The sequence below is a fragment of the Salvia splendens genome, chromosome 4 (genome assembly GCF_004379255.2).
Source record: "Salvia splendens isolate huo1 chromosome 4, SspV2, whole genome shotgun sequence".
In the NCBI taxonomy this organism is placed as follows: domain Eukaryota; kingdom Viridiplantae; phylum Streptophyta; class Magnoliopsida; order Lamiales; family Lamiaceae; genus Salvia; species Salvia splendens.
Genome location: NC_056035.1, coordinates 14341275 through 14354464, shown reverse-complemented (window position 1 = coordinate 14354464; position 13190 = coordinate 14341275). Strand labels below are relative to the sequence as shown.

General features: G+C 36.6%; 1 protein-coding gene across 2 annotated transcripts; it reads right to left on the bottom strand.

Moving 5' to 3' along the window:
* Nucleotides 1-503: 503 nt before the first annotated feature.
* LOC121798746 (villin-3-like) lies at nucleotides 504-10657 on the bottom strand. Of its 2 annotated transcripts, none has more exons than XM_042197896.1 (23): nucleotides 10498-10657; nucleotides 8286-8389; nucleotides 8050-8149; nucleotides 7869-7937; nucleotides 7551-7787; nucleotides 7239-7416; nucleotides 7017-7149; nucleotides 6435-6594; nucleotides 6208-6358; nucleotides 6031-6131; nucleotides 5797-5955; nucleotides 5493-5561; nucleotides 5349-5417; nucleotides 5111-5248; nucleotides 4563-4691; nucleotides 3228-3375; nucleotides 3102-3112; nucleotides 2874-3014; nucleotides 2674-2799; nucleotides 1958-2023; nucleotides 1460-1727; nucleotides 1135-1370; nucleotides 504-1055 (listed from the first exon to the last, which is right to left on the bottom strand). In XM_042197896.1, exons 2-23 carry the CDS (start codon nucleotides 8339-8341, stop codon nucleotides 942-944), a joined length of 2859 nt encoding a protein of 952 aa, XP_042053830.1. In that variant the 5' UTR covers nucleotides 8342-8389; nucleotides 10498-10657; the 3' UTR covers nucleotides 504-941. The 2 variants fall into 2 exon arrangements, with proteins under 2 accessions (XP_042053830.1, XP_042053829.1); XM_042197895.1 differs by having other exon boundaries at nucleotides 1135-1376; nucleotides 10498-10656.
* Between the last annotated feature and the right edge of the window lie 2533 nt (nucleotides 10658-13190).

The window sequence follows — 13190 nt, the reverse complement described above, 5'->3', positions numbered from 1 at the left end:
TTATATGAAATGATGGTTGGTGTTTGGCTGTGGATAAGCCTTCAACTTTAAAATCCAAAATAAAACAAGTCACGAATCACCACATATACGTTTAATTGCAATAAATCAAAAACCACTTAAATTTCAATTGACATTTTGCAAACAATAGTATTTAAGATTTTTGGACCAAAAATTAAGATATCTCCAAATATTGATGCCGATTGCTGGGGCACCTCATTTTTTTCGTGATTAAAGGTTAATAGTTACACTTTGACATAATATGAGCAAAATATTCTACACGAAAATAAAGTAACAAAAAGGGGAATGAAAACAGTAATTTATAATATCCAAAACACAAATTGGTCTGGTAAACAAATACAAATGAACGAAGCACAAAATGATTTATCAGCTATTGCTACAAAAGAAAGCGTGGCAAAATATAAATCTAATGATCAAAATCATGGTTTTTTTCACTCAAATTCTCATAAGAAAAAAGGAAAGAAAGCGGAAAGATAGAGAGTTCATAACGTAACGTGCAATATTTCATACAAAGTGATGACAAACAACTTCATCTACATTCATTGATCAATGTACAAAGTAAAATACATATACACCCTTCTAACTCGACAAATAAAAGATGATTAAAAGGATGAAGGGAATGAGGAACTCCGATGAACATACCAACCAAATCAAAGAATTTAAATCTGCTTCCTGTTTTTCAGACTACAACCGGAGTCATGAAACGTATATTGAAGACAAGACATGAAAAAAGAAATCACTCTTCAGCGCAGACATCACATAATCAAAACCAAAAACCGGAAGAAAACTTGATGATTTGTAAGGAAGAACACTTAAAAATATAGATGTGTCCAGATCCAGGCATCATGATAGTTGTAGAGAGAGACAAACCAAAAGCTCTGAGGCGAAGCAGGAATACGTTTTCTGAATTGCATCTCTGTTTTCTAGAAGAGATCCACTTTCTTTTTGTTCATGTCCTGCTTCCACTTGGGCAGCTTGTAAAAAGCATCTTTGGTCATTCCCATTACTGACATGAATTCCTCATCCGAAAGATAAGCCTGAACACCACAAGTTGGAAGAAAGAATCAGTGCCTGTGGATATGAGGTGGATAAATGTCTGTTCAAGAACAAACAAACCTCTCTTTGTTTGAAATCAATCCCGGTCACAGGGTTGTCAGATTTGGCTTTCAATTGGTCGTAGCTGAATATACTCTGACCACTTTCAGAGCCGTTCTCCTCCTGGGCAGCCTCTGGCTTTGATCCTGAGTCCTCCCCGTTGGTTTCTGGCGCAGTCTCAACTGTCTCATTTTCCTTGACTTTCACGTCCTCTAAGAGCTCTTCAGTCTCATTTTCATCTTCACTCTTCACTGGAGCTGAAACTAAAATTTTAAAAGTGTAAGCTATAGGACTTTAGATTGGCCGGGAAAGAGAGTAAGATGCATGAAAAGACATCCTATAATACCAGAAGGGCGAGATTCTCGTGGTGGACTTCTACTTGGTTGGGAAGGAGAGACGTCTGGTGGTCCTTTCTTTTCGGCAGTCAGAACATTTGATAAAGCAGCCACTGCAGCTGCTCTCTGAGAAGCTGTACTTTTCCCCCCTGACCGAGGGGCTGAAGTAGCTTTTGGAGACGAAGTTGAACTTGAAGTTGAAATGAAGGCAGAGTTCAAAGCTGCTAAAGCAGATGCTCTCTGAGTTGGTCCCCCATTGTTCGAACTATTGGATCTCTCCTGATTAGCAGATAACTTAAACCAAGTCAATCATAGTTCAAACAAAGCCATGGTCATTCTCCAATCAAATAACAATCAGTAGTACGCATAAAAAATGGTATTTTATGTTTTAGAATAGCATGTAGGCAAAAATAAATCCAAAATCAAATGAAACAGTTATTCAAGGAGAAAATTTGCACAAGGATGAAATTCAACATCCATTCACATAACAGCACACTATTCGATTTTACCTCTGCAGCATGACCACCACCCCCAAAGAGTAGCATGATCTTCTTCTGAAACGAATTTCCATGTGCCTGTTATCAACGAAAAAGAGAGCATTGGTTAAAACCGGCACCTATGTAAAACCATCAGACAAAGCCAACAGACACTCATTGTAAAACACATTCACATAGGCAAACTCTGTTGGTCTAGTTAATGCTGAAACAGAATAGTGAATTCTTTGGTTTACATTCTTACAATGGCATGCAAATCGCATTTATGCTTATAAAGTGGAGGGTGCAGGAAATTTTTTATGAGGGGGTCTTATTGTTGTGTGATAAAGTGATAAAGTGGCGCTTGCATGAATGAGAGACGTATTCTAGCCACGCCAGGGACTGTAATGCAAATTTCCGAGTAATCATGAGATTTACTAGTGTAAAAATAAAAAATATTGGGGGGAGAGGGGGGAGGTGTGCCACCACTCTTATAAGAATCAGACTGCTCATCCAACTAATCCATATTTCAGCTCTACAATGGTGGTTTTTAGTGTTGAAACGTAATGGGCATGAGCCCAACTAGGAGTAACCATCTATCAAAATCAATATCTTCATAAACAAAATTGTACCTTTAATTTTAAGAATTTGTGAGGTGTGAAAGTTTGTCACAAATTTGGTTTACAAAAAGAAATAGAACACAAGATAATCATATAGCACTCCAAAGAGAGAGAGAGAGAGAGATGCCATACACTAGCTTTGGCGGGGTCCCACGAAAAATAGGAGGTGAAGAAGCTTGGCTCATTTCCTTCTGTCACTTTGTATAATGGAACCTTTGGGGGCAACCCCTCCAAGGAAGCAGCCAGTTCAATATATTTCTGCATAAGCTTCGCTGGTCAATGAACCACAAACAGAAAATAACAATTAACTGAAATGTAAGACTTTCTACTACCTGGCCAATTTCAAAAGCATTTTGCTTCTCTTTAGAGTCAACTGATTGGCCAACCCAAACAAACACTTCCGCATTTGTGTCAAGTATCAATATATCTTCAGTTAAAAGGTCATCTTGAGAGAAGTTGTATATTTCTTCCACCTGCGAAATTATATGTTATGTCAGAATACATAGTTGTAGTGTATAAACAGCTAAAACAAACTTCTTCAATTACATCTGGTGTTATACCTCAAACTTTCCTGGGAGTACATGTGGCAGCGTGTGCATCAAAATGGAAAAAGGTTAGAACCAGACGAAAATTATTGCCTTCAGGATGCCATTAGTCCAAAATATTATCACTAAGAAACTTGATACCTTTATTGAAGGAGAACGCGAACAAGTGGGGATCTCTGACAACCTCAGATGAAACCTTCTTGCTGGTGTAGCTTTGCTTTCCTCCAAGAGGAAACCAAAAGGATGAGCTTTCAGTTCCTTCTTTGGTGTGTTTAATGGTTAATCCCGGCTGAGGTCATGAACATTATACGATATTTTAAATGATAAAGCCAAAGAGCTGACTTAAGATTCATGTTAAGCATCCAGACGTTGATTCTAATAGAATATGGGAATTCAATGTTTTCAGAAAAATATATCATCAACTACTGAGAAACTAATTCTTAAGATAATACTCCCTCCGTCCCACTTTAGCAGTCCCAGTTGAGTTGTGCGCGAGTTTTAAGAAATGTAAAGAAAAAGTTGATGAAAAAAGATAGTGGAATGCAATGTTATCAAATAGCGGATATGACGGGGCCATGGCGCTATGGCATGGCGTTCAGTGGTGGAAACGTCATAGCACCATGTCGTTGCCATAGCACCGCCATATCCGACATTTGACAACTTTGCGTGTGTATTGTATTTAGGAATGGGGCATTATGCAAGAAACATGGAGGTTAGAGTTGTAATTTATACTTTATTAATTGTTTAAAGTGTTTTAGATGTTATATTTTAATTATTTTCTAATTTCTGAATTATATATAAATATATAAGTAATATTTTATTTATTTAATAATTTTAATTATTGACCGCCATATCCGCCATACTAATACGCCATATCCCCGTGGCGGTTTTTAGGCGAACCGCCATAAGCCGCCATACGAGATTGATAACATTGGTGGAATGTGGATCTCATTTTTATATACTACTCCGGTACTCCCTTCGTCCCACAAGAATATGCACTTTTGGTTGGGCGCAATTGGTAAAGTAAGAGAGAAGTAGAAAAAATAAGTAATTAAAGTATTGTTAGTGGAGAATGGGTCCCACCTCATTAGAGAGAAAAAAACTTTGCAAGTTTAGAAAGTGCATATTCTTATGGGACGGGCTAAAAAGGAAAGAGTGCATATTCTTGTGGGACGGAGGGAGTATTAGCTTTATAGTAAAATGTTAGTGGAATGTAGGGCCCATTACTATTTGTGGAAGATTCTAATTGGGACTCCTAATGTGGGACGGACTAAACTGACTGGGACTGCTAAAGTAGTACGGGGGGAGTATAACCACACTAAAGCAAAAATCCATACTAAAACAACAGTATGAGCAAGATATATATTTCTACCACATTGTTTCAAAAAACCAAGCAGACATGATATTATACAAATGTGCAAATCAATTTTGAACAAGATCCTGAGATCTTGAAGTTTACTGCAAGAAAATGCTTACCTTCAAAAATTCAGCAATTTGGGTTGCCAGCTGTTGCTGTTCAAAGGTGCATTGATTACCTTGCCAGCTGAAAGTTGAAGATCCAGATTGCAGAAGAAAACATTCATTTGTGTTTAAAGATGTTGCCGTCTAAGAAGATGAGATAAATTGAGAAAAGCAGAATCAGTACAGGCAAGCAGGATAAACACATAGGACAACTCATAAACTCTTCACAGTTAGTTTTGACATTAAATTGAAGCCGGTAAGTTGTTATCTGACCACTGTTTACTTTTGATCCTTAACATAAAATCTTTGATAAAGCTATAACTTTCTCAAGTCCATGAACATTGTCCTATCTTTCTTTCTTGCCTACCATGTGCAAGGGTTTAAGTTTATGTTAGCATCAAATCAAGCTTCAGCTAAAAACTATCCAGAAACGAGAGCACAGTCCAACTACTGATGAAGAATGATCTAAGCATGTCAAAGAATTTGTAGACAAGTGAATAATCAGAGTTCAAGGTACAGAGAAATCAGACAGAAATAACTAGAGGTCAAACAAGGAATCTTACTGCTTCAACTTGAACAGCCTTTTTGTTATGCGGTGAAGTCCCAGATATGCGGATGAGAGCCACACCATCAGAAGTGTATGATTCATCATTTAGACCTTTGTCAGCAATATAATTCTTGTACCCCGAACTCATTCCACCCTAACAAAACAATTTAAGAATGATGGGGAAAATGATAACCATATAAGGTTTCTTTGCATTTATTACAAAATGTTTCTTTTCTTCAATGAAGTAAACTCACCTTTAAGACCACCATATGCTGAAAGATTGCAACAAACTGTGGTGGCTCTTTCCCTTGATATATCATACCCTGCACAATGCATGGTTTGTAGCTTAATTTCCTATGTCTAATTGCTTTGATCACAAACATGAAGTTTAATATTACCAGCACTGGCCTCCCCTTCAGTGAGTTATACATTGTGTTGGATAGTTTTGTAGCCATCTTTTCGTCCTCCTGAAAAATTTGGTAACCAACTGTTATCTCAGCTTTGTAAGCAATCATGCAGAACATTGACATAAGAACTCTTAGCCACATCTGGATCATAACATAGCAACCGCGCTGAATTTGTATTCCGCGTTCCGCCTCATCAATAAATCACTCACAAGTTTTTCGCATAAACACATGTAAATTCTTGACATTCTCAAATACTAATTTGCATTACTTTCACTGTAAGGGCAATTTATAATACCTCAATGCTGTCTCTTCCTATCCAACAACACAAGTAGTAGTCGTCCTTTCTTTCGTGAGAATGGTATGTGTAGAGGACAATATAGCAATCCCCGCTGTAAAATTTGCCAATATCTTCAGTAGGCACAGGAGTTTTGGCACTACCATTGATGCGCCAAACCTGGAAATGTACAATAAATGTCACATGTTTCCATGTAAGAAACAAACTACTAAGCCAACCAGAGCAAAGTTAGACCTCTGTCTTTCCACCTCCTTCAAGCAAGGGAGGGACTTCCTCATTTACAGGGGCACTTTTACTGGCTCCCTTCATGACACCACCTTGCTGCTTTAGTAAGGCTGCAAAATATCTTAGAAATGTGAAATACTGGAAGATATTTTGCAGTAGCATGTGACTGAACCCCTCAGGATATACCTGCTACTTTTCCCCTTCCTTCCTCAGCAACTGGTGCCGCAGATCCTGATGGCCAGGAATCAAAGTTGGACTTGAATGAATGAGTCTCATAACCTTGAATTAGCCGAGTTATATGGGTTGACTTAGGCCTATTTTGGCTAGCCACAAAATCCTGAGATAAGATTTGCATGAGTTTACAAGTACTAGTTGCAATACCAGCATGTGAGGTTGAGATTACAGTCCCCTACCTCTGCAACTTGAATGGCGGCTTTCCTCTCATCAACTTGAGTAACCCGGCCAACCCAAACAAATACATCAGAACCACAATCCAACATGTAGCATTTGTTATTTTCCAAAAGTGACTTGGAAAGTTCGCCATCCACGATCTTAACTTGACCATCAACAATACTGTCAAGAGGCAAATGAAAGATGTGATGAGCATTTACTTTCTGGAGCTGTATTATCATACAATAAGAAGACATTTAAACAGTGAACAATAGTAACATAAGAAAGCACATACAAACACTTTAAAGCTTGACACGTGTGAAAAGTGAGCAAACTAACAAAAAAAACAATTCCTTATGCTAGAAAAAATTGTTCCATATGTAACCAATCCAAGCACCACATTACAGGATTGATGATTATGATTACGTTAGGTTCATGTGCCATGTGAGGTGAACCTCCAAGGAACACAGCTGATACTGATATATTGTTAGTAAGCAAGTATTTTATAGCTCAACATCCACATAGAATGTTACGACCAAAAGAGCTATATGTGTTGAATGCTAAAATATTTAGATTTGATACTGCCATTAAGCACAACTAATTACCTAAAAAGCTTGGCAGGGGTCTTTTCTGGTATGATATCATCTTCAGTAGCAACCTTCTTACCAATTGGAGCAAAACCACCAAAGAGTACCCAAAATTCACCAGAATCTGTCTCAGCTTGCAATTTCCCATCATCTAAAGTTTGGAATGGCAATTGCATAATATTAGTAAATGAATACAAAATCGTAGAAAAATAATATACTAGATATTATGACTGCACTCACCAACAATTGCAACATCACACGTCCCCTCATGATACTTATCCTTTAAAAACTGAATCACTTCTAGTGCTTTGGCCCTTTCTTGAATATTAGAGTTTGCACCATTGAACTGATATATCTTATCCTTGGTATCAAGAATAAAAACATCATCATGGTTCAGCGAGGACCTTGAAAATGGGACCTGCAGTTGAAGGAAAACCAATTGATTATCTATTTGGAAATTTTCTACATGATACTCCTATATGTTGATGCTCACTACATGGAAGATTAGTCATGTCGCTATGATGTTGTAGTAGAAGAATGCTCCAATCCTACCTGCTTTAGTCTAACAACTCTTTTTCCTCGACAAATATATAATCGGGTTTCAAATTCTTCTTCTTCAGTTTTCCTAAAACCAGTGGCAACACCGCCTTCCAGTGGAATGATGCATGGTTTAAAGTAAGACAAGAATTTGTCAGACTCATGCCCTTGTAGTTCTCTGTACTGCACAGCTCGGCCTCCTAGAGCAGCATCAAGTTCGACAGTTTTAATTGCAGCAGTCCCAGCTTCATCCTAAAGCATTGCAAATATTTGAGTTCCAAAGCAGATAACAAGAAACTATACAATGAATACAAATGTGAACAAGATCAATACCTGGCTAGTGTCCTTCCCAAGCCAGAAGTGAATGTCATAAAGATAAGAACCGCCCTTACCAGAACTAGTCTGCATAAAGAAGCAGGTTGATCCAGAACATAAATCACTTAAAAATAAAATGAACACATAAGATTTAACGAAGTAGTCTTCTTGATAAGATAGAGGGAACAGACAAGCACACCTGAAGAATAATATACGAATCTCCACAGCAGAATTTACCATAGTCGGACTTTGGCAAAGGAACAGGTTGGAAGTTCTCGATCCTCCAGATCTCAGTCCCTCTGTGTGGTATTAAGTCTAACAAATCAAACTGAGTGAACTAAAGTGTGAAATGGCTAATATGTAGAAGTCTCCAATTATATATTTAAATATACAATCAAGCTGGACATGTTAGTTAGCTTCCATATGTAAGGATACACTCTCTGACCCGTTCCTTGAAAAGCAGGCTCCAGAGCTTTTGCTGAGCTAGACATTGTATGATATCCTTCTGATCCAAAACAGGGGATAATATCTTCAAGCTCCTAATGATGAAAGCAGTAACCAGAACAAAGAGATTAGGCTGGATGCAAAACCATGACGTGTAAACTCTAAATTCTCCTATCATAGCCTCTTCAATCATTCAAAAGATAGAGAAGAGAAGAATGAAAATTTACATAAAGCAAGCAAGAAAAAATTCACTAACCCTTTTAAGATCAAGAAAAGAGTTAAGACATCAGTATGTTATGCTGGTTTGAGTAATGATATATAGAAGACCAATTTTTCCCAACAATGGCACACAAGTAATAAAATATAGCGCAACTACTACTAATTCATGAGTTTTACTACCTCCGTCCACTAAAAATAGACTAAGTTGTAAATGTCACGGGTTTTAATGCATAATTGGTAAAGTAAGAGAGGGAGAGGGAAAAGGTGGTCGAAGTAGTGTTAGTGGATTATGGGGTCCATATTATTAGTAGTATTTAATCAATTTAAACTTTATATATTTAGAAATTAGTCTAATTTTGGTGGACGACCAAAAATGGTAAAACTAGTCTATTTTTTGTGGATGGAGGTAGTACATAATAAACTCCCTTGACCAACCATATTAACAGCAGCAGGGTGATCAACGTGCATCACTTCAGGCTTGTACATTTTATTGACTAATTAAGGGGGAGTTTTTCTTTGAAACGCCAAGCTAAATAATAAATTTGAGCCAGTGATCAGAGCCTCCTCATTACACTTTCATAGAAAGATTACATCGCTAGCATCCAATTGTTTAAGACTTCCAGCCAGTGATACATTTCTCAATATTCTCTATAAACCAGTTCACTGAATCAGGAAGGAATGAATTCACCAGGACATAAAATCCCTATTGCTTGTAGGCTTTTAGCTCAGATAATGATCTTTGGCAAATGGATACCAGAAAAATAAGTTTACAGAAACTGGCCAATCAGTATCACACTATCACTCAAATAAAAAAATTTCTGAACGAGGTAGGAATGGAGTCCTCGTCTAGCAGTTCAGCATTTTATATGAAATGGACTAAATCCGTACAGGTATGGATGCAAGCAGTATTAATGCATGAATCTCTATCCACTAAAAGTTTAAACAGGCGGCAGAGTTGGGAAAATTTTCTGTATTATTATATTGTGATTTCTAGTATAGAATTGACTACAGCATGTTCACATATTTCAATATCAGAAAGGCAGAAGAAAAGGGAAAAATTCATAAGACATGGGCAAAATGGTCACATGCCATTCTGAAAACAATTATCATTCAACTCATGAGGCAAAAATCCCACTTACACCAGACTGTAATTTGCATTCGATATAGGTCAGTATATCCTAACATCCTGCTTCTTTATTGACTTGTGTATGAATATAAATAAGATACAAAGTAATCAACTTTTATTAAGGTATACTAACATGAGACCTTGCACGCCATTTCCCTGTCACGTTCCTAGATTTGCATAGGTAGATTCAATCAAAAGGGAGAACAAGAAAAAATTATTCTTTTTCCGGTTCCCCCAAATCATTACACCAAAATTGCTCCATTTTGGTGTGTAATTTCTCTTTCGATTGAACAGCATAACCCCGAGAATGAGGCAACATATAAAGCAATTGTAAAATAAAATCACCCATCTCAGATGTTTTCGGCCTAGTACTCACAGCAATGCCGATCAACAGCATTGACAATTCACTAAAATTTCAAACTATCCATCACACAACGATCAAACAATCCCTCAAGTTATTATCTTGAGACAACAAAAAATCTCAAGCTTAACGCAGTATCACATCGCGTCTTAAAATTAAGAAATCATAACAAACTATTTGAGTTCCCAATGAATCGAATTGCAAGTAATCTATCCAGCAACAGTTGGCACTAGAGGTTACAGCAAGAGTAAATCTTTTCACATTAATTTTCTAATTCGATTAACTAATAAACGATGAGCAAGAATTAAATTAAGCAAATAACTCATCTCACAAGACCCTAAAACTCGGATCAAAACAAATCAAATCCGAAAATCGCCGAGCTAGTCACATACTAGTATAAAAGTTAGCAAACAGTTCACGAAACCAAACAGAAATACAACAAAATGGATCTAAAAACGGAAGGTGTCTGGTCCAACTTCAATAAGCAAAGCGCAAACCTTTGAGAGATCTCTTCAATTGTATCACACTTCAGCTCTGTCGGTCTCTATGAAATACTGATGACCGGAGTTTTTAGAGAGAGAAAGTGTATGAAAAGAGAAAGGTTTATAGGTGGGGATATGAGAATGGAGAGCTGGCAAAATGGGGAAAAAGTAGAGAGAGATTGAGCGAAAAGTTTATTTTAAAACAAAAACGGGGAAATTAATAATTGCTCTGTTGTAGGACTATAAATTTTCACTTTTTTATTCTTTTTACTATGAATCTGGATTTAATTTCTCACTTTAGTAACTTTGTGGGGCTTTTGAGATTTTGCTGCTGTGAATTTATTCAGACAGACAGTATATGCAATTATACCATTATTATCAGAAAGATAGTATATGGAGAGAATTGAGGAAAAAAAAACCCCAGAGCACACACATTTCCCAGCAAAGAAGATATGGTTTTCAATGTTCATCCATTCAATTCTTCGTTACATACTAATCCATTATTTTTTTTAACTTGTATCATAAAAAATAGTATCTCATTTTATTTATGTAATTATATAGTACTAGTACCATGTTAGAGCATCCAAATAGGAATAGCCCGGCAATAGTTCAGCCATAACCCAGCCATAACCTAGCCACAAACTCCTCCTATCACATCATCAACACTAAAAATCCTCCTGCCACATCATAAATAGCTCAGTCATAGCCTAGCCACATCATAAATAGCCCAACCACATCAATAGCCACATCACTCAAAATTATATAAAACAAATAATTAACAATCACACAAAATACACAATTTAATTTACGAGACATATACGAGAAAAATCAATAATATTATTAAAATTTAAAAAGTACATTAATTAAAAAAAATTACATAATTAACAAAAAAACTGTAACACCCCTTACTCAGTTAGTTTTAACCAAATAAGTGATGTTACCTTTCGGTACGATCGATAAATAAAACCTGCCTATTTTTTTTAATCATTTTGCAAACACTCATCATAACAACACTATCATATAAGTAACTAAACCTGATTACACAACTGATTACAACTATACATAACAAAATAACATTAACCTGTTTAGATAGATATATACAACTCCACTAGCAAAAAAGAAGGTTACAACCTTACGTTTGTAACCCAACTATTTACAACAAAAGATAACCTAAGCATGCCACGTGTAAACTCCGACTGTACCAGCAAAAAAAGAGGTGGTGACTTGACACGTGCTGCTGCCAACTAGCGAGTTCACTCGCTTCTATACTCTGCAAGAGGGAGAAGAAAATGGGGTGAGCTTCTAAAAGCTCGTAGTGTAATCGCATTCCAGAATAAAACCTCTACAACTTCAATCCATATCACTATCACAAGTAAACACTTTATTACCTGGAATGTCGTACAACACATATTCAATTTAATCATGTAATACTTTCAATAATAGCCATCTATCACATATCAATCAGAACTATATAACACAATACAACATACTTTTACCTGAGGAAAACATAACTGTTTAAAGAATTCAAAACACAACCATATTATTTCAAAAATAGAAAGTCACATTCAACCCCCAAGTTATGCTTAGTGATGGACACGGGTACACGGACACTATCTGTAGCCCTATGAGGGCGTCTATCATGTAAGTCCGTATCGGACACTGTAATCTTCCATATGGCCTATGCAAGGCAACTGTCATATATTACCCCTATAGGGTACCTTTCAACAATCGATATATCATATAGATCATCGCTTTGGTTATCCAGAAGACGAGTGATCAACATGTGTGCAGTACTGCTGTCCTATGGCATGCCAACTATACCCTGTGATTCACTCAAGCAATGGGGGCGTAACGCAACTATTTCACATCAACTTTCACATTATTCAACACATATAGCTATTTGCATCACTTTGAAGAATACAAAATCCACACAATCATTTTAAGCTCTATGGCATAAGTATACGAATCACACAAACAAATAGTAATATTTATCGAAGTTAAAGGAATTAAATTCTAGAACACGCGTACACTACCTGTACACGTCAAAAAAACGCTATTACTGGCTTAGTCAACCATGGAGGTGCTCATTTCCCTTATTGCTTGTGCTTGCACCGTGTTCACCTCTAATTTCAACTATTTTCCAAAGATAAGTGGATGTGGGTTTGCAACCTAAGCTCTAAAATTGAGAGGAAAAAGGGGGAATTGATAGCTTGAATTGATGAAGTGTGTTACATGTTACACGATGGAGTGATCGGAGCTGTCACGGTGGCTGATCGGAGGGAGTAGAGGGCTATTGAAAATTTACACAGAGATGAAGTTGGCATGGGCAGATGGAGAATGAAAAAAAAAAAGAGAAGAAAGAAGAGGATGGGTATTATTTTCCTATTTTCCTTTCCTTATTTTTTTTTCCTAATTTTCTCCACATGACACGTTTTCTTTCCTACTAACTTACTCATCAACTTCATATTCTTTTTCTTTCTTCTTTTTCTTTATTTCATTCTTTTTTTCTAAATTTCCAAAAAAAATTCTATATTTATCTCTTCTATTCCTAACAAAAACATATACATATAAAGCCACTAACTAAACTATAAATTCTAATCTCTAATTCCTAATTCTTCTAAGGCTGAGATATTACAGCTCTCCCCCACTTAGGAAATTTCGTCCTCGAAATTGATACCTGATTCAAAAAGGTAGGGGTATTGCTGTCT

What these genes read in the sequence shown, in the direction of transcription:
- LOC121798746 (XM_042197895.1), bottom strand. Translation starts at nt 8,341, where the DNA reads ATGTCTAGCTCAGCAAAAGCTCTGGAGCCTGCTTTTCAAGGAACGGGT. An exon ending in ATTCGTATATTATTCTTCAG is followed by an intron (nt 7,938 to 8,049) that starts GTGTGCTTGTCT and finishes TTCTTTATGCAG; the next exon opens with ACTAGTTCTGGTAAGGGCGG. An exon ending in AGCATATGGTGGTCTTAAAG is followed by an intron (nt 5,249 to 5,348) that starts GTGAGTTTACTT and finishes TTGTTTTGTTAG; the next exon opens with GGTGGAATGAGTTCGGGGTA.